The sequence below is a fragment of the Xyrauchen texanus genome, chromosome 8 (assembly GCF_025860055.1).
Source record: "Xyrauchen texanus isolate HMW12.3.18 chromosome 8, RBS_HiC_50CHRs, whole genome shotgun sequence".
In the NCBI taxonomy this organism is placed as follows: Eukaryota; Metazoa; Chordata; class Actinopteri; order Cypriniformes; family Catostomidae; genus Xyrauchen; species Xyrauchen texanus.
The window spans coordinates 34020368-34044426 of NC_068283.1; the positions used below are offsets into that span (position 1 = coordinate 34020368).

General features: G+C 38.4%; 1 protein-coding gene across 1 annotated transcript in view; it reads right to left on the minus strand.

Annotated features, from left to right (window-relative positions):
• Positions 1–24059, minus strand: part of LOC127647954 (speckle-type POZ protein) — a 149380-nt gene that overhangs the window by 10522 nt on the left and 114799 nt on the right. The window contains exons 7-9 of the mRNA XM_052132488.1: positions 17963–18140; positions 10453–10508; positions 1452–1574 (exon numbers count right to left, since the gene is read on the minus strand). Of these exons, the coding sequence (XP_051988448.1) occupies positions 1452–1574; positions 10453–10508; positions 17963–18140 (357 nt within the window). The remainder of the gene's footprint in view (positions 1–1451; positions 1575–10452; positions 10509–17962; positions 18141–24059) is intronic.

The following is a 24059-nucleotide window of genomic DNA, read 5'->3' on the forward strand; positions in this document are numbered from 1 at the left end:
TGATTGGCATCGCCAGCAGGTGGGTGTTTCTTTAAGACCAAGCCTATACAATATTAAGGGTGTCCAACAGAATTGATGTAAAATCTTGAATTGCATAAGGCCTTTCTTATCGTGGCTGCAAATGGTTCCAGAGCAAGACAGAACAATAATGGGGAACGAGGGCAATCCTGTCAGGTGCCTCTATCCAAAGTAAAATAATCTGAAATTAATCAATTTGTTTGTACCTCCACTATAAAATGTCTATAAAGTAACTTAATCCATCCAATAAAAGTATTCCCGAACCCATATATTTATAAAATCTTAAAAAGATAACCCCATTCTACCATCTACCATCAAAGACCTTTTCGGAATAAAGTGAGATGGGAGCAACCGGGGTCTGAACATTCGCCACTGGCCGCATAATATTGATGAAATGCCTAATGTTATCAGATGAGCTACGGCCATAAATAAACCCCACCTGAGCAATATGTATAAGAGATGTCATAACTTTACGTAATCGGTTAGCCAAGATTTCTGACAATATTTTTACATTTAGCTGGATCAGGGAAATTGGAAGGTAACTCTAACACTCGCTTGGATCTTTGTCTTTTTTAAGAATCAGACTAATCCGGCCTTGTGTCACGGTTGGTGGAAGCTTTCCATTCTTTAACGATTCCATATAAACTTCTAGTAAAAGTGGAGCAACTTCTGTAGCATAACATCTAAAAAATTAAATGGCAAAGCCATCTGAACCTGGAGCCTAGCCTGTAGGCAAGGCTTTAATTACCTTGCCAAGCTCCTCCAAGGTTATCTCAGAATCAAGAGAATTATTTTATTGTCAGTTTAGGGAGTTCTAATGGTTCCACAGAGTTTATAATATCTTCATCAGTAGACGAAGAAGTGGAACTACAAAGATCAAGATAGAATTCTTTAAAAGCATTATTAATATCAATGGCGGAGGTAAATATTTAACCACCAGCAGATTTCACTGAGGAAAAGGGACTCTTTCTGTTTTACATATCAAGCCAAAAGCTCCCTGCCTTGTCCCCAAAAAAATCCTTCCGTGACAAAATAGTATTATATTTATATTTCAATCGGGTCAGTTCTCTGATGCCACTAGATGACATTCGGTGCTTAAGCTCTGCTTCTGCCCTATTAATATTCCCTTCCATTTCCACGCATTCTTGTGCTTTGGATTTTTTTGGGAATGAGGCATACTGTATGATCTGGCCCCTAAGAACAGCCTTAAGTGCCTCCCAAGCCACGCACACAGATGACACTGAGGACCAGCTAGTCTCCATGTAAACATTGATTTCAGCCTTTAGCATTTGTTGGAATTCAGGATTTTTCTAAAGGGATACATTAAAGGTCTTTTTCTTCGTATGTGAACGTTTTCCATGATTAAATGTCAGGAATACAAAGTTTAATTGTACTTGGCTAAGGTGTATGTAAACTTCTGACTTCAACTGTACCTTGTCAGCAGCAGCAAGCAGGTCATCGGCCATCTTGTCCAGGTTGGGTGCTTTTCCAGTGTAGATGAAGAACATCATCTCTTTGAAGACCTCAGCCTCCACATCATTGATCTCCACTCGGTTCTAGACAACAAATAACAGCAGAACCAGGTCAATCACAAAGTCTCTGAGAACATCAGAAAACCCTCAACTCCCATTCAGTTACTACATGCCATCTATATACAGTATCTCACAAGTGAGTCCACCCCTCACATTTTTGAAAATATTTGATTATATATTTTCATGTGACAACACTGAAGATATGACACTTTTCTGCAATGTAAAGTAGTGAGTGTACAGCTTGTATAACAGTGTAAATTTGCTGTCCCCTCAAAATAACTCAACACACAGCCATTAATGTCTAAACCGCTGGCAACAAAAGTGAGTACACCCCTAAGTCAAAATGTCCAAATTGGGCCCAAAGTGTCAATATTTTGTGTGGCCACCATTATTTTCCAGCACTGCTTTAACCCTCTTGGGCATGGAGGTCACCAGAGCTTCATAGGTTGCCACTGGAGTCCTCTTTCACTCCTCCATGACAACATCACGGAGCTGGTGGATGTTAGAGACCATGTGCTCCTCCACCTTCTGTTTGAGGATGCCCCACAGATGCTCAATAGGGTTTAGGTCTGGAGACATGCTTGGCCAGTCCATCACCTTCACCCTCAGCTTCTTTAGCAAGGCAGTGGTCGTCTTGGAAGTGTGTTTGGGGTCGTTCACATGCTGGAATACTGCCCTGCGGCCCAGTCTCCGAAGGGAGGGGATCATGCGCTGCTTCAGTATGTCACAGCACATGTTGGCATTCATGGTTCCCTCAATGAAGCTCCCCAGTGCCGGCAGCACTCATGCAGCCTCAGACCATGACACTCCCACCACCATGCTTGACTGTAGGCAAGACACAATTGTCTTTGTACTCCTCACCTGGTTTCTGCCACACACGCTTGACACCATCTGAACCAAATAAGTTTATCTTGGTCTCATCAGACCACAGGACATGGATCCAGTAATCCATGTCCTTAGTCTGCTTGTCTTCAGCAAACTGTTTGAGGGCTTTCTTGTGCATCATCTTTAGAAGAGGCTTCATTCTGGGATGACAGCCATGCAGACCAATTTGATGCAGTGTGCGGCATATGGTCTGAGTACTGACAGGCTAACCCCCTTCAACCTCTGCAGCAATGCTGGCAGCACTCATACGTCTATTTCCCAAAGACAACCTCTGGATATGACTGAGCACGTGCACTCAACTTCTATGGTCGACCATGGCGAGGCCTGTTCTGAGTGGAACCTGTCCTGTTAAACCGCTGTATGGTCTTTTCCACCGTGCTGCAGCTCAGTGTCAGGGTCTTGGCAATCTTCTTATAGCCTAGGCCATCTTTATGTAGAGCAACAATATTTTTTTTCAGATCCTCAGAGAGTTCTTTGCCATGAGGTGCCATGTTGAACTTCCAGTGACCAGTATGAGGGAGTGTGAGAGCGATGACACAATTTAACACACCTGCACCCCATTCACACCTGAGACCTTGTAACATTAACGAGTCACATGACACCGGTGAGGGGAAATGGCTAATTGGGCCCAATTTGAACATTTTGACTTAGGGGTGTACTCATTTTTGTTGCCAGTGGGTTAGACATGAATGGCTGTGTGTTGAGTTATTTTGAGGGGACAGCAAATTTACACTGTTATACAAGCTGTACTCTCACTACTTTACATTGTAGCAAAGTGTCATTTCTTCAGTGTTGTCACACGAAAAGATATAATCAAATATTTACAAAAATGTGAGGGGTGTACTCACATGTTATGATCAACAAAACTGACAACTGCCAAACTGCCTGCAATGTGAGTGATGAACTCAAATAAACAAATCACATTTACATGAATTAAAGATCCCATTAAATGGTTTGACAATGCAGTTCTTTTAAGTCTAAACATATTTCCTATTAAAACAGAAAAGTGGGCAGGATGTATTGGAAGGCTGGTCCTTCTTTAAAATAGCCAATAATATAAGAAAGTGTCTCAATATTATATATATATATATATATATATATATATATATATATATATATATATATATATATATATATATATATATACACACACACACAGTATATATTACATTGGACATTTTTTTTAAAGACTGTTTTTTTAATTAACGATTAAGTTTACTTTTGACATGTATTCAAGGTGCAAATAAAGTATTTATTAAGAAACTTTTTCTTGGTGGATACACCACTTGAAAATCATTCATTTAATTTTTTTTAAAACATTTATAGCATTTTTGCACAAAAAATAAATACATAATGAATTCTTTAAAAAAAAAATAATTAATGGTTATAATAATTAAAATACTTTCTATGTACCCTAAATACACATTGAATACACTGCCATTAGCCATTAAAAATGCTATAAATGTTTTACACTTTACACTTGAAACAAACTTGAAACGTGTTTTAAAAAAGATTTCTTAAATATTGCTCATTTTTACCATCTTGGACAACCTTATTTCTCAATGACCTGTTTGCCAATAGATTTCTCTTTAAAATAAAGTGGGATGCAAAGTCATTCACACATTTTTACTGTTGCTAAAGTCTAGCCTCACATTTACAGCTGATTGTTCTGTTGTTAGTAAACATGGTGAGGTAATGTGCAGCCTTGATGCTTCCAGTGCAGAGAACACCTCAAGCTGTCATCTCCAGTGAAGACATACATTTATGCAGAGTAGACCTTGTTAGACCAAGGCCTCTCCACCATCTTTGTAACCACTTTTATTATTAGATATTGGGGGGTTGTTTTTGTGGGTGATGAGATGGCTGGTGGAGTTCAGGGTAATAGCTTGTCTGTGTGGGCACCCTGCCCCCCCACCCCCCTCTGTAACTGTAAATGTAACTGGCTCTGTGGCAGTTATGCTTCTATGAGTTTAGAGCTGTTTATGTGGGTTTTGAAAGACTTCTAATTGCACAAGGTTGTGCTGGAGTCTGTCCTTTCCACTCCACAGCTCCTACGGTCTGTTCTTCCCTAAGCAACCTATACCCAACTCATGAAACCACTGACCTCCACCAAATGAGTCAGAGCACATATACACACGCAAAAGGACAGAGTGACTCCAAAAAGCACATTAAAATACAGCTAAAAAAAAAGCCATATTCCCTGCTTCTGTTCCAGCCCTGATCAATGTTCCAGAATGAGTGTTTTCTGCCCAAGGCTGCCAGAGCAGGAGCTCTTTGTCGTTTGTACAACAATGGCTTTTCCATCCCAGCCCGTCCATCAGAGCTAAACCAATTAATGCAGCCACTGCAATGAACTCTTCCACACCCATGTATATAGACACACACTAAGGTCAAATGAAGGTTCACTCAAAACCAAACAATTTATCAAAGGCTATTACAGTAAATCAAAGTCTGTGCAGCTGAAGGGTGGGGGCAACAATCACATCTTAGGATATTTTTGCACTTGGTTCAACTGCTTTTGTCTGAAATAGTTTCACCTCTGCAGGTCTCTTTTCATGTTGTGTTTTTTGGCTTTGAACTAAGGGATCTTTGCATCAACACGAGTACTACCGTTAACACTAGCTGAAATTATTTCCCACTGTAGCTAGGTACCTAATAAAATGGTAGTACCATTAAAGTAAAGTTTACTTTAATGATAATTTATTTGGATTTACAAGCAAAACTTAATTTACTAGCGCCTGTATGCAGATGCATCACAAGACACATAGAGAATGAGAGCTGCTCTATGAGGACAATTTTTCAATTTTTTTAAAGTGTGTTAAACAGCTTCAAATCAACAATTCAAACTAATCTCTGACATCAAAAGATTCAGCTCTGCTGCAAAAGCTCTTGAGTAAAAATGCTCTCAGGGGCAGTTCAAACAGAACACGCTTTTATATTCCATTCCACAACTTTTTTTTGCATCTTGCGCCTTTAAAAACCACGTTTTTAAAATGCCTTGTCAAGTTAAAAATATTACAACTTTTGATATGCAGCTTAGCGGATGAATGAAAACAATAGTCAATCAGGTGAATGTGGGGGCTAAGCATACTTAAATTAGCAAGTTTATTGAGTGTTTATATTAGCGAGTGTGTATATGAGTTACAACCAATTATGTGCCTTCTATTAAATTTTGTGCGGTTTCATCCACAAATCACATTCTATTTTAACGGCTCCAACATCACAAGTATCCAACAGGTTTTCCTTTATTTAACAGGTGTCAAACTCAAGAACCACGGGCCAAATACGGCCTGCCACCTCATTTCATGTGGTCTGTAAGCTAATTTAGAATGTCAAATGGCAGGTGAACAGAACGCGTCATTGAGAAATCAGTTTGTCAGCGATTTCCCCTGTCATCGTACCTTTCGTTAAGCACATTTTACTCTCTCCAAAAGTGTAATGAAACAGAGCAGGTGCATTTACTCATAGTCCAGTCACAACTGTGCAGATCATTATCAACAGTGCTAGCCATTACCTTGATAAATCCTTATCAGCACAGGAACAGTGCTCTTGATAAGCACACCACGAATCATGAAACCCATTTGAATGCGGCACAGAATTCTCTGTTGCAAATTCAAAACTCCAAATATCTCTGTGATTAAATTAGTTTAAAACCATATCAAACATCCCTGATGTTCTAAACAGCACTGACAACGAAAACAGGAGAAAGCTGTGCCATGACATCAATTAGAAGGCTTTTTAATCCACAAATCTTACAACAATTTTACCTTGAATTTACTGTAGTAACACTAACTGTTTTAACTATGGTGTTTAGACTGTTTTTTCAATACAAAAATGCATTCGTTTTTTATAGAAAAACTAACCAAGTTCCTACCTATGGTAGTGAGTAGTTATGCAAGATTTTACATTTGGTCTTCTTACAAATACCATATATAAAACTATGGATAGTATGGAAGAACTATGGTAAATTTTCATAATTATAGTGGACCAAGCAGTCAGTTTTTACTTCTGTTTAAAATCTGTTCAACTCTAATGACTGTAGGAAAATGTAACTGATTTTCATTGCCTTCAAACTGTACATTCCAAGAGATGACTTTAAGTAGGACAATGATGAAAGGAATCTGTAAAGGAGACTCAACTTGGTCAGAATCTTTCAATTTAGCCCTAAATAAATTAGATGTTAATTTTTTCCACAGATGTTACAGTTAAAATCATAATTTACATCTGCATCCCAAATACAAAATCAATGCTTACTGTAAATGTGAATTTCAATGCACAAAAATATGCAATATTATTATTAATTGAATGGGTGACAATGGGTGTCAAATCACATGCCAGTGCCACATTTTCAACTGCCCCTTTGATGGCACACACAACGCTGATGTGGCACGGGCTTTTGAGTTTGACACCCCTACTTTACATGCATTGAAAAAGGGCAACTTTGCTTGTTTTTTTCTATTTGTTTATTATATCTCTCCTCTGATGAGGCATTTTCTCTTATGATTTTACAAATTGGAGCATCAAAGCCATCGATATTCTACGGACACAATCATCCAAACCTGACACACACGTGCACATCTCATGCACTTAACTTTCCTACAGTACATGTGGCTGCACTCACTTTCACACGTGCTCATACACAAACTGAGCCCCAAGATCCCTCGTTCATCTATTAACCACATACAAACAAACACAAGCTAAACTGTGTCTCATAAATTTGCATGGATTCTCACAGAGCTAATAAGCGGCACAAGCGAAAGGAACAACAGGAAATCTCTCTGCTCCACAAACCTCGAACGCAAGCACATCTTGTCCCAAAAACATTGCATGATGAAACTCCGGGAAAGGGGGATGTGGAGAGAGAGACAGGAGGAGGGCAGAGGAATACTGGATCAGTAGATGGTAAACACAGGAATATCATAGATGCACAGACAAAAAGCAGGAATTGTGAAATTGGAAGTGCAAGGGATCGTCCACACAGGACGCATTCGTCCATTCCATCTGTGCTATTTTTAAATTGTTGGTCTATGTAAACATATGCCAGACAGAAATCTTTGGGCCTTGTGTTGTCACTGTTTTTTCAGCGTCTTGCACCATGAGCATTGCATTTTTAAGACAGTATGCAGAATTCAGGGCTGGACCTGGCATTTTCCCAGTGGGCTGACGCACTTTGGGGCCATTCAGGGGTGGACTGGCCATAGGGAGAACCAAGCGCTAAAATGAGCCGCAGCGTTATGCAGAACGGACCACAAAATGGATTTGGCTCAACACACCCAACAACAACTTTTGCCCCCCCCAGTTTTCAGCTAATGACCCTGCATAAGTGTGAAGTGGCCTGAAACAACTTACTAATTACAGGACTCCTACCCCCAAACCTGGTGGTGGACCAACGACTGGCTGATGACCTGAATGTGTTCTACTGCAGATTCGAAAGGTCCAATTTCACACCCCACACGCACTCGGACCTTCACTTCACACAAACATCAACACCTCCTGCTACTCCCTCCTCCCCCCTCCTGCTACACAACCTGCATTCAAGATCTGTAAAGACGATGTCTTTCAGAAGCTAAGGTCAAGGAAGGCTTCAGGCCCAGATGGCATCTCACCAGCGTGCCTTCGTTCCTGTGCTAACCAACTGGCCCCCATCTTCACACAGATCTTCAATAGATCACTGAAGCAGTGTGAAGTCCCATGCTGCTTCAAACGGTCAATTATTATCCCTGTCCCTAAGAAACCAAAAATCACAAGGCTTAATGACTACAGACCTGTCGCCCTGACATCTGTGGTCATGAAGTCATTTGAGAGACTGGTGTTGGCCCACCTGAAGGACATCACTGGATCCTTTCTAGATCCCCTTCAATATGCTTATCGAGCAAACAGGTCTGTGGATGATGCAGTCAAGATGGGATTGCATCATGTCCTGCAACATCTGGACAAACCAGGGACATATGCAAGGATCCTTTTTGTGGACTTCGGTTCGGCTTTCAACACAATCATCCCAGCTATTCTCCAGACTAAGTTAAACCAACTCCCTGTTCCCACGTCTATCTGTCAGTGGATTACCAGCTTTCTGACGGACCGGCAGCAGCTTGTGAGGCAGGGGAAATTCACTTCCACCACCTGTACCTTCAGCACTGGTGCGCCATGGATGTGTGCTCTCCCCACTACTCTTCTCCCTCTACACCAATGACTGCACCACCAAGGATCCCTCTGTCAAGCTCCTGAAGTTTGCAGATGACACCACTGTCATCAGACTCAAACTCCGAGAAAGGAGGTTGAACGGCTGGCTGTCTGGCGCAGTCAAAACAACCTGGAGCTGAACACACTCAAAACGGTGGAGATGATTGTGGACTTTAGGAGGAACACCCCAACACTGACTCCCTTACCATTCTAAACAGCACTGTGGCAGCAGTGGAGTCATTCAGGTTCCTGGGCACTACCATCTCACAGGACCTGAAGTGGGAGACACACATTGACTCCATTTGTGAAAAAGGCCCATCAGAGGTTGTACTTCCTTCGCCAGCTGAGGAAGTTCAACCTGCCACAGGCACTGTTGATATAGTTCTACACAGCAGTCATTGAGTCTGTCCACTGCACTTCAATAACTGTCTGGTTTGGTGCAGCAATGAAATCAGACATCAGAAGAATACAGAGGATAGTTCGGACTGCTGAGAGGATTATTGGTTGCCCCCTTCAAGAACTATACACTTCCAGAGTGAGGAAAAAGGCTGGTAAAATCACTCTGGACCCCACTCACCCAGCCCACTACCTTTTTGAACTGTTGCCAACAGGAACAGTTTTTTCCCTCTGGCGATCCATCTCATGAACAGTTAAATTGCCCCATTGAGCAATAATTATGTGCAATACACAGTTAAGCCTATTTATATTATCCAACATATCCACTTCTGCCATTACATACATTGCACTGTACATAATATACTGTATTTTTGTTCTTTATTTAACAGATTTGTAATAGATTTGCTTTCTCCAAAAATGTCTTTGGAGAAAATGCATTAATGCATTCAGTTCCTTAAAAAGATAACTTCAGTTCCTTACTGGCGACTGCTAATACAGTTCTTTTCCCATCAAAATGCATTTACTTCCTTCTTCAGAAAGCAAAATAATATGTAACAATATTAATTAAAGACTAAGCCTTCCCATTAATACAGATAGAAATGCACTAAAATAGCACAAATTTAAGTAACATTAAACTTGGAAAAAGTGGGAGGTTGACTAATTGAAAGAACTAGTCCACCAACACCCCCCACCCACAGTTTGCCAATTCATTGCAATGGGCATTAAATCTCTTAAACTCTGATCCTCTACAATATTTATCAAATGGCAGACTGTCTTATTCACCGTTATGGTGATGATAGTTAAGACTTGGCATGCTTCTGTTGTATTTAAATGCACATTACTAAGGCTGAAAAAGACTATTTCTGTCACAAGTCCAGTCTGGGCCTGTTTTGTCCAACAAATACTGTTAAGAGCTCTGTTCCCCATCACTTATGGAATCAATGTTGTATGTGTGTTTGTGGTCTGTGCATCAGTGTAATGACTCCGGACAGACACATTACAAAGTTTCCACCCTTCCAACTAATGTTTATGCTGTATGCATTAATGGTAAAAGTAGGCAAAAACAGGTCTAATATGATTGTCACAAAAAGAACTAACAAGAAAATGGCAAATAATGATTTATTTTGATAATTTACCAAAAGAGGAAATTGGTACAGTTGAACAGCTCTATAAATGAGGTGAGACCACACACAAGCATGTCTAGACTGAAAATTAAGCCCTTGATAGATAGGTTGGATTTGAGTCCTACTGAGAGTTCACTAATAAACAGAGTAGAATTGAGACATTAGAAGAACACTTGCATGAAGAACAACTAGTGGTGCACATAAAACTGTCTGAGTGGCTCTGTGATTTTGACAAGTGTAAAAGGACAGGAGTTTTGTCACAGCTTTTGAAATTTAATGAGAGAAAACCAATGGAAGAGGGAGACAAAAAACCTCACCTTTTTACTCTCCTCCATCTCGTGTTCAAACATAGCGCTGAAAACTGGGGAACGTGCTGTATGAAAGAGAGAGGTTTTTTAAACACACAAAACAAACATGGTCACAATAAAGCCAGGTTTAATCCCACTTCTTATAAGCATATTGTAGGCTTAAAATAAAATACAGAATTTTAAGGCTCTCTGAGGAATAGGGCTGTCAGTTGGGCAGAAAAACTAAATTCAAATTTTTACCTTAATTTTCTAAATTCTAATTACATTTAAATTATAAAGTCAGCAGATTTTTTCTTTTGACGCTATTTCCTTAGTCAAATTAATACATTTTAAAGTAATACATTTTAAACTTAAGGACATAAAATAAAAAATAAAAAGTTTTCATATTCTCACATTTTAAGTCAAAAGTAAAATGAGGGGAAACGCTTCAATAGGCAGTTCTGTGTTAACATGGTGTTACACTTGCACTGGTGCCACAGTATATAATACCACAGACTCAAACTTCATAATAACAGCTGTATACCACAGTGTTTTTCATTAATTGCAGCTGTGTGTAAGGGTAGAATTATTCCCAGACAACACTGGTATTCGGCTGAACTCAGTGGTAAAGCAGCTCATGATCCCTGGTGGCTATTCAAAGAGACTGAACACAGCAGAAAGGAACACTATGTGAGGATCTCGAGACACACATTTCCAACTTCAACTCCTTTACAGACAAACCCACTGCTTAATCTGAGAGAGCAAGACACAACAGCCAAAGACCTCAATCTACTGTAATGGGCTGCTCACACTGAACACTTTTGCAACCATCTAATTTACCTTTTGCTTGGTACACATCCAAAATTCTAATGCACAGTTTTAGCATTCAAATGAGCATATCTTTCTTAAATTCAACAAATATTCTAATTTTAATTTGACAGCCCTATGGAGGAATAGTGAGTGATCAACATCAAGAAATATATTGGCATTTACTGATATTTCAATACTAGTACTTGCAAGGATGCAAAAGAATAATGTTAAATGTTTTAAGTAAATTTACATTGTATGCTTTGGTTGCAAATTACTTTAGGTTAAATAAAATTAGGCATCAGTCACTTTGCTGCTACTCCGAACACATCTAGTTTTCAGTTGGCTACATGCCAGAATAAACACAGTCACAATTTAGTAGCAAATAGATGCAAGAAAGACCAACCGCAATTCAATTAGTAATTATTACAATTATGCCTTCATTGTCAAATTTTGAACAAACATTTTATCAATATAAGTCAAGGGGAGATTTATATACAATACTGTGCAAAAGTTGTAGGCACTTGTGAAAAGTGTCATAAATGCCATAAATAGTTTTCATTTTCACTTAATGTCATACAAAGTCCAGTAAATATAAAAAAGCTAAAATAAATATTCGGTGTGACCACCTTCGCCTTTAAAACAGCTCCAATTCTCCTAGGTACACCTGGACACAGTTTTTCTAGGTTGGTGGCAGACAGGATGTGCCAAGCTTCTTGGAGAATTTGCCTCAATTGCTTCTGTCTCATAACGTAATCTCAGACTTACACGATGTTCAGTGGGGAGCTTTGTGGAGGCCATAACATCTGTTGCATCATTCTTCTATTCTATTCTAATTGCAAAAGAAATGTTTGGGAGTCTAACATTTACATTTCCTATTGACGCACTAAAGCTGAAGATATAAATAACCATCCTAAGATAAATGCTTTTGTGAAACATCTTATGTGCCTAATATATTTGCACAGTACTGTAATTCTTAATTTTCTAAACTTGTTAACTGTCACCCTTTTTGAGCATAGGCCAAAAAATTAAATACTCAAATTGAAATAGTCATAATTCTTGGGAGTACAGACCTAAATTCTTTTAAAGAAGACACTTGGAAATTTATTGTGGAAGTTAAATTAGAATAAAAAAAATTATAATAATAATTTAAAAAAGTTACAGCAGTAGATTTCAATAAAAATACACTGCACTAAATTTTTCATTCTTAAAAATTCTTAAAGTTTTAATATGAGCCGTCAGTAACGATTTGTTTGGACGCAGTACTAGAAAATGGCCAGAAGATGGCTACAAAACTCCATTGGTTGATCTGAGTCAACTAATATAAAAAGTATATATAGTATTTTTTTTTTAAGTTGACAAATAAGACTTTGATGTACGACAGTCAGAATAAATAAAAATTCTACAGTATTTCTTCTTTAGTGTCCTATAAAAATAGAGTAGCTCTCTCTTTTTTTTTATGAAAGACTCCAATACAAGAATCTATGAAAGAGGGCAGGAAATGACATAAAAAAACACAGTGGAGCCGAAGCCACTTGTCTGACCATGTCCTTAAATAAATTTGAAAATGATACTATAAAATGATGATATTTATGAAGGCTAGGTTTTTTTTTTGTGGTGGTGGTGTAGTTAAATTTACAGTATGTGATATCAACAAAACTAATTTCAGAAATACCATTCAAAACGCATATGAAGACAACATTTTAAACAACTACATAATTAAATACAACTATTCACAACTATTAACAACTTTTCAGTGCCAAACACTACAAATTAGTCTCATCATGCCAGTTATTGAAGCAGTGTCACCTAATAAAGGTCACAACTCCTTAAAACTCCACAACAACTAAAGATTTTTGGATCAACAATATATCGTTTATCAAGATTATAATATGATTTGAATGTAAATAGTGCAGTAAATTTTAAAACGCCAAATGGCCCACCAGTGGGCCAGTGACAGTTAAGCTGGAATGGAGTCTGTAAATTAAGTGGTACAGGCTGAATAAATTGGAATTTAGTTGAAGATTAATACTTGGGATCAGGGGTTTGTTTTTATGTTTGAGGAGTATCAATGCAGTGCTGCCTGGCAAGTTCTGTACATGACTTAACTAAAAATCTTACAAACACTTTTTGTGCCTTGTGCTGCAATTGCAGAACTCACTGGCTGATTAACCCAGAAAAAGATGGCACCTCAGACCTTCCTCTGTCTGATAAGACTGGATATGGTGTCAGATCTGTCTAAGTCCACATTACGTGAGTGTGTGAACTCACTCTCTCTCTCACACACACACACACACTCTCTCTCACACACACACACACAGTCTAATCACAACTACGACACCAGCCGATCAGCTCCGTCTCCACGGCGATTAGTGAGTTCTATCAGGTACGGCAAGATAGCGAGGAATTCCACCTCACCATGAGCAACAGGGGAAGGGGGAGTGCTGAGCTCTATTTGGTTTCAAGTTAAGCTGAGTGATATTGAATTTTTCATGACATAATTTTATATTGTCAACAAATTCAGCATAAATTAAGTAACATGAGAGAAATTCATCCTTTTATGAGTATAAAACATTAATAGTGATGTTAAAGTGTTTGAGTGAAATAAATACATTAAAAAAAGGGTAAAGTTAGTTTGATTCTTGTCCATATATCAGTTCAAACAGTCATTTCAACTAATCAAATCTCTAATTCAACTGTAAAAAAAAAAAATCACTTTAGCCTCATGTGTGGCATTTTTATTAAAATGAACAGAAGTGGACTGAGGCAGGTAGACCGATTATTAAATACTGCTGTATCGGTCAATAACCGTGTCCATTTGGAAGATTAATACAAGGTTTTTAATAATACAATTTTACTTGTCTGTGCTGAAATTAACATAGCCTAAATTAATAAGTGGTTTTTATTGTCATTCAACCATATACAGTTAGTACAGTACACAGTGAAACGAGACAAAGTTCCTCCAGGATCATGGTGCTACATAAAATAACATAGGACAAACACAGAACCACATGAGACTACACAGACTAAATAACATACCTATATAAAGTGCACATGCAAATGTGTGCAAAAAGTATCGGACAGAACAATTAATTACTAAAAATTAGCAGGACAATAGGCACATTGAGACAGTGCAGTGCCGACCAGTTACACAGTAGTGCAAAAAGATGACAGTTTCTAAATATACCAAATGTAAACTTAACATACTACATTTTCATTTATGCATTTAGCAGATGCTTTTATCCAAAGCGACTTACAGTGCACTTATTACAGGGACAATCCCCCCGGAGCAACCTGAAGTTAAGTGCTTTGCTCAATGACACAATGGTGGTGGCCGTGGGGTTCGGACCAGCAACCTTCTGATTACATCTGATTACTAGTTATGTGCTTTAGCCCACTACGCCACCACCATGCAAACAACACATGCCCCACCAGATAAAGAAATATATTGGACCACTGCTATACTACTGTAAAAGATGCATATTGCTGTGTCCCACGTGCAGCTTTAGGAGACTCTGATCACTGTCTGGTTCATCTTCTTCTGACCTACAAGCAGAATCTAAAATCAGCTAAGCCTGTAGTAAGGACTGTAAAGAGGTGGACCAATGAAGTAGAGCTAGAAATACAAGCCTGCTTTGACTGCACTGATTGGAGTGTTTTTTAGGCTCTGTAGAGTCAACTAATGTCTGAAAAATGTAAAGCATTTTACTGCATGTTTGAAAAGCCCAGACTCAAAACCCTCCCCCGCTCTGATTTTCACACACACACACCAATACCACCTGGAACCCCCCTCCTCCTACTCAATCTACACTTATGATCTGTGAGGATGACTGCCGGGTCCTTCGGAAACAAAAAAACTAGGAAAGCTTCAGGCCCAGATGGCGTTTTACCTGCCTGTCTTAAAGTCTGCACTTACCAACTGGCCCTCTTCTTCACACAGATCTTCAATAGAACACAGGAGCAGTGTGAAGTTCCCTGTTGCTTCAAATGGTCCACTATCATTCCGGTCCCACCAAAATAAAATAAAAATATAAAAATAAATAAAACAAAAACAGGATTTAATGACTACAGATCTGTCTCTCTCACGTCTGTGGTCATGAAGTTGTTTGACAGACTGGTTTTTGCCTACCTGAAGGACATACCTGGAACCCTGCTGGACCCCCCTTCAGTTTGCTTACCAAGCAAACAGATCTGTGGATGATGCTGTCAATATGGGACTGCATTATATCCTGCAACACATTGACAGACCTGGGACTTGTGCAAGGATCCTATTTGTGGCCTTCAGTCCAGCCTTTAATACCAACATGCCTGATCTTCTCTCAACCAAACTGACTTAGATCTCCGTGCCCACCCCAATCTATCTATGGATCACCAGCTTTCTGACAAATAGGCAGCAGCTAGTGAGACTGAGAAAACTCACATTCATGACCCTCACTATTAGCACTGGTGCTCTTCAGGGATGCATTCTCTCTCTCCACTGTTCTTCTACTGGGACACGAATGACTGCACTGCAAAAGACACAACTGTCACGAGCCTGAAGTTAGCAGACGACACCACGGTCATCGACTTCAGCCGCAAAGGTGACGAGTCTGCATTCAGACGGGAGGTTGATCAGCTGGCTGTCTGGTGAGGTCACAACAGCCTTGAGCTGAACACACTCAAAACAGTGGAGATTAGGGCTGCAACTAACTATAATTTTTATAATAGACTAATCTAACGAATGATTATTAGAATGATTATTAGACTTTACGTGCGATTATTGCAATGGTTAATAATTAGCTCTTAACTGACAATTCAGCTTGTGCCCGACTTAAATGGTTGCTCTAAAAGCAAGTCTAAATATCTTATATCTTGCTTCTCAGGAAATGTATCTGGTTTTAATTATTTGTAATTATTTTAAAATATTTAAATATTAAAAATAATTATGATCTGCACTTAAATGTTCTGCACTTAATTAAATATTATATTCAAAATTCTCAGATAACAATTTTTTCTTCTGCAGTATAGCTGCTAAAGAAAATGTATATATAATGGAAAACAAACCAAAAAAGACAAAATAAATTGCATTGTATAATGGAATACACCCTCTCACCTTGATTTCGATCCATCTTTAACTCACAAAAAACAAACTCTTTCTTTCTTTATAGAGCTGCGTATCGCCGATTTTCTTCACCATAACATCGCTCATATTATAATTCACTATGTAGCGAGCAATCACTAGTTCCTTGGCTCTACCATCTCTCAGTATCTAAAGTGCGACACCACATAGACTCCATTGTGAAGAAGGCTTAGCATAGGCTGTACTTCCTTCGCCAGCTGAGGATGTTAAACCTGCCAGGAGGAGCTGCTGAGACAGTTCTACTCGGCCGTCACTGAGTCTGTCCTGTGTACATCTATAACTGTCTGGTTTGGTTCAGCCACCAAATCAGACAGAAGGAAACTACAACAGACAGTCAGGACTGCTGAGAGGATTACTGGTGCCCCCCTGCCCACCCTCTAAGACCTGGACATATCCAGAGTGAGGAAACACGTAGGTAGATTCATTCTGGACCAGACACACCCTGCCCACTCCCTCTTTGAAATGTTGCCCTCTGGCCGGCTCTACAGAGCACCGAGCACAAGGACATCCAGGCATAAGAATAGTTTTTAACCCATGAACAATTAAACTGCCTCAGGACTGCCCCATAGTGCATCTCATGTACATATGTAAATTCACATATTTCATTAAATAACTGTACATACCCCTACCTTGCACATATATTACCACTTACACATGTACATATGCCATTCTTTATATGTCCTATTATTTGTATGTCTATTTATACTCTTACCTTGTTTTATATTCTGTGTCTCACTGTAATGTTCTGTGTGTACGTTTTTCTCCTATAACCAAAACAATTATAAAAAATTCCTTGTGTACGTGAGGAACACTTGGCAATATAACTCATTCTGATAAGCATTTCTCAGATTAAGCAATGACTTGTTTGAATGCTTTGTCAGGAAAGATGTGAGCTTGGAAATGTGAGTTTAGAGATCCTCACGTTCGGTTCGAGTCCGTTGTGTTCCATCTGTTTGAATAGCCCTGGCCTGGGCTCAGAGTATGAGCCGCTTCACAGCGAGTTCAGCCGAATACAACTGCTATCTGTGAACAATGCTACTCTACATACTGTACTGAATAAAAAACAATGTGGTATTTTGCTGTTAATAAGAAACTTGAGTCTTGAGTAGTAGGAATCAGTGCAAGTGTAACATCATGTAAATGGTCTATTGAAGCATTTTGCCCATATGGACCAACTACAAATTTCAATATATTTATTTTATGCATATTAGTTGAAAATGAAATGCTTTTTTTTTAACAGCCAGGATAGAAATGTTCTGTGCAATAATATAATGCTGCTGAATGCTTTATATATTTATTGCGGCCTCTTGTTTACTAAGGAAACCATGTCAGTTTAAAAATCAACTGACTTGAAAATTTTAATATTAGATCATATATAATCATATTTATTTAATTCAAAAAGAAAAAATAATTTTTCATGGTTCAGATAGTACTGTTTATTTATTTATTTATTTTTTCATTCAGTATCAATTTTAAAAGTTATCGGTTATCGGCAGGTACTGCCCAACTTAGTTATCAGTATCTGTAAAATCCACTATCAATCAACCTCTAATCAGCATACATGTAAATCTCAAAGTGTGCATGTGTGTGTGCATGAGTTACCTCGCATCTTACCTGCTAGTATGGCTTTGTGTGCCTGGAACTCCTGCCCAGCAACACACAGTGAGCAGTCTGTGAATCTGGAATGTTCCCACAATCCGCCAAGTTCATCGGCTAGTCGGCAGTCCGGAACCTTCACCATGTTCATGGTATTCTGGCCAGAGATATTCACAGAGTCCTGCACAACACTCACCTAAACACAAAAATACAGAATGCAAAATCAAATCAGTTGCTGTCAATTTACAGAATAAATGGGAGGGAAAAAACCTATACAAAAACCCTTATCAGTCCACAACTACTTTAAAGACACCGGATGAATGTGTACTCAGTTAACTTTCTTGCTCATTTTCAAAGATGCATTTAAGGACATCCATATGTTAGACGAAATTGCAGATTCTGACTAGAGTGGCTCAGGGGGAGACACTACAAAGACTGTTCAACAAGGACAGCCATCTAGTTATCTCTTAATTTACACAGATTGCTTCAATTTGCTACTGGTCTGTCTCTCTGTGTGTGTGTGTGTGTGTGTGTGTGTGTGTGTGTGTGTGTGTGTGTGTGTGTGTGTGTGTGTGTGTGTGCTTGAGTGTGGCGGGCAACCATGCTGACTTTGCCACCTGTTCCCGCAGACATGAGCACGTTCATTTATCTCACTCCAGGAGTCTCACAAACTCACACACACAGACACACGCATGCATGCACACACTGAAATGCCACAGGTTCTAACAGCAAGTAAATTGCTGTATAAGCCAAGATTTCTTTAATGAGCAAAACACCTAGAACACAACGAATGATGCCTGGTGCCCACCGCACAGCAAAGCAGTGCGTAAGCCGAGCCAAAGCAGTACATCACACCAACTTATGCAGCAAACAACACTTTTGCTTTTACACCGGCAGAGTTTCTGCTGCAGAAACTGCTGAGCTCTACACAGATAAATAAAAGTTTTAAAATGGTTATCAGGAGTGAACTATTTATAACTATTACAAACTTGATCGTCATGAAATCTTATTTAAATGATACTGGTGTAATCTAATGTAGTCTTTAAAATTATTTAATGTTGTGACTGAACACAAAAAGCTCTGCTCTTTTCAAACATCATAATTTAGCTGAGGGAGGACGATGAGCCTTTGAATGTTATTTTGCACAACAGAGGACAGCGATCACTCAGTTTGGCTCAATCATTCTGTTTTATAATATAGTCAGAATAAAAACTTTATTTTATCCATTTAATAGAGATATCTCTTTGTTTAAACACCAGTCAAAACTTTTACATTTTCAGTAATTTCCTTACAAAAAGAACACAATTTAAAAATTATTTGTTTAATAACAAGCTGTAACAACAGCTGAGTTAACTGCATCCCACAATTTTTCCTTTGTTAATGAATCCTTAATAAAAGTTGAGGGTAATAGCACTCATCTGTATATGGGTATTACTGTAAGGGTATGCCTATAAACCTGCTCTCTATATAATAGTTTAGGTAGTTTTATTCTGTTTGTTTAAGGCTATGAATTGTAGTTTACTGTAGTTTTAAATGATAAAACCATATGGCTATGTTTACACAGGTAGAATACATTTTATTTTTAGGCCAATCAGACTCAAATACGTTTAGGTTTTTGTAGTCTGAACAGGACAAAAACACAAAAACATTTGTAGGTGGTTTAGAATCTGATTAAAATCGGAGTCCCAGTCTGTACGGTCCCATCTTATTTGTATGTGTTTTTCATCATTCGTTGTGCGCGACGGATTGTTTCATCAAGTGTTGCGATGAAAAGACATATACTGTGTTCCAAAGGCATAAATGATGCCTTCAAAGTGCACTTTGAAGGGAAAACAATAATGACGGCTACACTGTAGAATTGTTACAAGAGAATTTTCAATAAAACAAAATAACTTAAAAGAGGGTTACAAATAAACATTTTATTAAATATTTTTAGCCCTCCGACAGTGGAAGGTTATGGCTATAAAGGGGAATAGAGCATGGGGATTATCACTTATGAATGGAACACACCCATTATGTATGTATGTATGTATGTATGTGTGTGTGTGTGTATATATATATATATGTCATGTCCTGAGACCCCGCCCATTGACTAGTGTCCACTGTAGTGGACCTTTTGTTTTCATGAATGTTCTTCGCATGAATTTTTTTATCTACTCTATCAATTCCTGCTGTACTGCACAGAGGACATCCTGGGCTTTCTATTGATATGTCATTTGATTGTCTGGAATGCAATAAACTACTTCTTACACTGCATCAAAAATGGCCGCCATAACAACATGCACATTTTATGGAAAGGAGAGAGGTATGTATAATACTGCTTTTTTAATGTTTTTTACTATTATTATCATATATATATATATATATATATATATATATATATATATATATATATATATATATATATATATATATATATATTTGTTTATTAAAGTGTCAGGAATAATTAATTTAGTTCTGAAAGCAGTTAAATTGTTTGTGTTTAAAAATATTATCCTTTTTATGAATGTCAATTATAGTGGACATCAGGACCATCTAAATGTACTTAATGACTCCATGTTGTAGGAGACAGAACTGAAGCAGAGAGGATTCTTTATAAGATAGTTGAGGGAGATTCAGACTTAGACCTGTCAGATGAGGAGAGAGATGAGGATGAATTTGAACCTGATGCACAAGAAGAGGAAGAAAATGCAAGAGATGAGCAGACAGAATCAGACACAGAGACAGAAAGGGATGAGCAGGAAAGACGTCGCCCTCTGTGGACCAGGAGTAACACGTATGAATTAATTATGAATTATTTAGTTCTAGGATAATTTATTCAGTTCTAGTAGTTAGACACACACACACACACACACACACACACACACACACACACACACACACACACACACACACACACACACTTTTCACTACAACCAGTGATAAATCATCAGTAATAAAAATAATTGGCTAAATTGGCTAAACAATGCAAAGTTCTTACTTACGAGTGGTCAATAGGAGACCATATCACATCCATACCACTGAAATTCAAATATATTTGTTTGAGGTTTAATTATTATTCCTATTAACTTTCATTTATTGTGTTACCTACTGCCCATGCAGACTGGAGTCCAATTCGGTACTTTTCCCAGTACATTGACAACAAAATTTTCGAGAATTTGGCTGAATTTACAAATCAAAGAGAGCTACAAACTAGGAGTGTCTCTAAATCCTACTCCACAAGAAATTAAGATTTTCTTTGGCATTTCGATCCACATTGCCTGCCTAGGATATCCCAGAATTAAAAAAATTTGGGTCAAAAAAACAAAAGTGCCAGTTATAAGCAGCAAAATGACAAGGGATAGGTTTTTCAAGCTGAGAAGCTCACTCAAGATTGTGGATGACCTGGCTATAACAGAGGAAACAAAGGCAGACATTCTTTGGAAAGTCAGGCCATTACTTGACCGCGTGAGGCAAGGCTGCCTCAACCTCCCAAAGACAGAGAAGGTCTGCATTGATGAGCAAATCATCCCTTTCACAGGCCGCTGTCCAGTGAGACAATATGTTCCAGGCAAGCCAAACCCTACTGGCCTAAAGGTCTTTGTCCTTGCTTCTCCAAATGGTCTGATGCTGGATTTTGAAGTGTACCAAGGGAAGAATACATTCAATGGCCAAAACTTGTGGATCCAATACAAGTCTGACAGTAAAGCAATTAACAGACCAGCGAAGCACACCAAACAGTACCTGGACTTCAAATTGCACCTGGCTGAGGAGTTGTTGGAATGTCCAGAACTTGATGACAGCAGTGAAACAAGTGAAGAAGAGTATGAGCCACCAACTAAAATGAGGATCCCGCAACCCGAACCATCTGTGCGCAGACTAGGAGCCACCCACATGCCAGAGATGGTAGAAATCAACCATGCAGAAAGGTGCAGAAATAAGGGCTGCAAAAGCAAGACGTACATGAGGTGTACCAAATGCAAGGTGTTTCTCTGCATTACCAAGAAGAGAAAATGCTTCCAAGAGTATCACCACTAAGCAAGTGAAACCATCCAGAATAATAATTACTTTAGATGTTTTTATGTTGAATTTATTCTTGGATTTATTTCACTCTATAGTTATATTCTGTTAATTATTTTTTTTTTCTGAGTTCGGCTGTCTTTTATAACTAAACTGTTCCAGGACTATCACTGCTAAGCAAGTGAAACAATCCAGAATGATAATTTGCTTTTGTTTTGTTTTGTATTGTTGGATTAATATCACTCTACAGCCATATTCTGTAAATGTTTTTGTTTTCTGAGTTCGGCTGTCTTTTCAAACTAAATTGGTCCTGTGGTCCACTACAGTGGACATGGTGTAAAATTGAAAATAAAAATAAAATGTAAAAACTCTAAATTGTAAAATGTTTTTTTTTACCCCAAATAAGTAGGATATCACAAAAAAAAAAACAATTGGTGACACTTTTTTCCTTGGGTCTCAGGAGGATATGTTGAAGGTCAGACAAAGCAGTGAAAACATCTTTAAAATAATGCAGACACTGGCTTTACTCACCCAAAGACACGCATTAATGTGCGGTAACACACACCAGCTGTGAGCCACCACAACGCGGTGAGGTTGAAATTTTCACACAAATATGGGATGTTTGGGTCCTCAACAAGAGTCTTACTATCAGACCCTTTTATGCCTCAATATGGGATATTTCACTACCTATTAAAATACAGAACAATAGGCACCCGGTATGGGATAAAATATGGAGACAGTTGTAAACATAAGCAGCAATAAACATTGCATATGCCACCTCTCCCATTTTCTAAGTCTTTTTCTGTGAAGAATGTATCAATATTTGGAAAATGCAATTGCAGTCTGAACACAGTCAGCCTAAAAATCTGATTTGAGAAAAAATAAAAATTCCTGCAGTGTGAACGGCCTAGGACTGCTTAAGATATATAATTCAAATAATCAAATGTTGTTTTTGAATAATTTTAATTATTTGTTTTCATATGAGTTATAATTCATACAAAAACACACTAGATTACAAATATATGCTTATTCTGAGCAATATCTACTTTTTGTGTAATCTTCATGATGTCCAGCAACAGTGCACTGTCACCTTAATTAAGCGTGAGCAGCGCAGCAAAAATAGACTTGCCGCCGAAACACCCTGTAGCTTCTGCCTCACACTGCCATGCTGCTTCTGCTTCTGATGTGAATCCACTAATTTGTTAACATCGGAACAGAAAAATGTACTCTGCTCTGCTTCGGCATGTGGTGTAAAACGTTTCAAAACCGGCGTGAGCTGCCTACATTGCCAGAATTTCTGGGCATCAAACACATGTTCCGAGCATGTAAGTCAATGCAGTGTCTTAAAGGTGAAGTGTTTAATATTTTTAAATGTATAAATACTCTCCTATGCCAGTTTATTATGCAGAGATTTTGTTTTCGATGACTAATGGAAAATAGGGGGTGTTCGACAAACCTGTTTGAAAACGGTCAGTATATTTATTTAGTTTGTGCTGCTACTAGCATAGAAAGTACACACTTCACCTTTAAAACTGGAAGTTTCTCCTTCAATGCAAACTGACAATCAAGCTCGAATTAGCCGATCAATAAACATGCAGTGCAAAGTCCAGGGTAAAATCAGCGAACATTCGTGGACAGAGTAAAATGACACAAAAGAAGAGTGAAAGGGAGTGAGAATTAGACAGATGGATAAAGATGGATGGGGGAGTGTGTAAGACACACAGGAAGAGGATAAAAGAGCATCACAAACAGGAAATTAAATGTCAAGGACCCTTGTATGTTTTTAATGGAGGAGTAGACTTTCCCCTGAAGGACAAACAGGACAAACAATGAAAGATGTTGAGAAAAATGAAAGACATGTTAAGGATGTGAAAACCCAGGATGGGGGTAAGATTCTCTTCTGTCCATGAATGAAAAAAAAATTCTGTTAGTGACACTACAAAAACCATCTCAAACACACACACACAGGCTGACAGCAACATACAAAAACACCTGCACTGACAGAAACAATTAAAATACATGCATTTACAGAAACAATAAAATCACCTGCACAAACAGAAACAATGAAAACACCTGCACTAACAGAAACAGCCAAAACACAGTAACCAACAGAAAC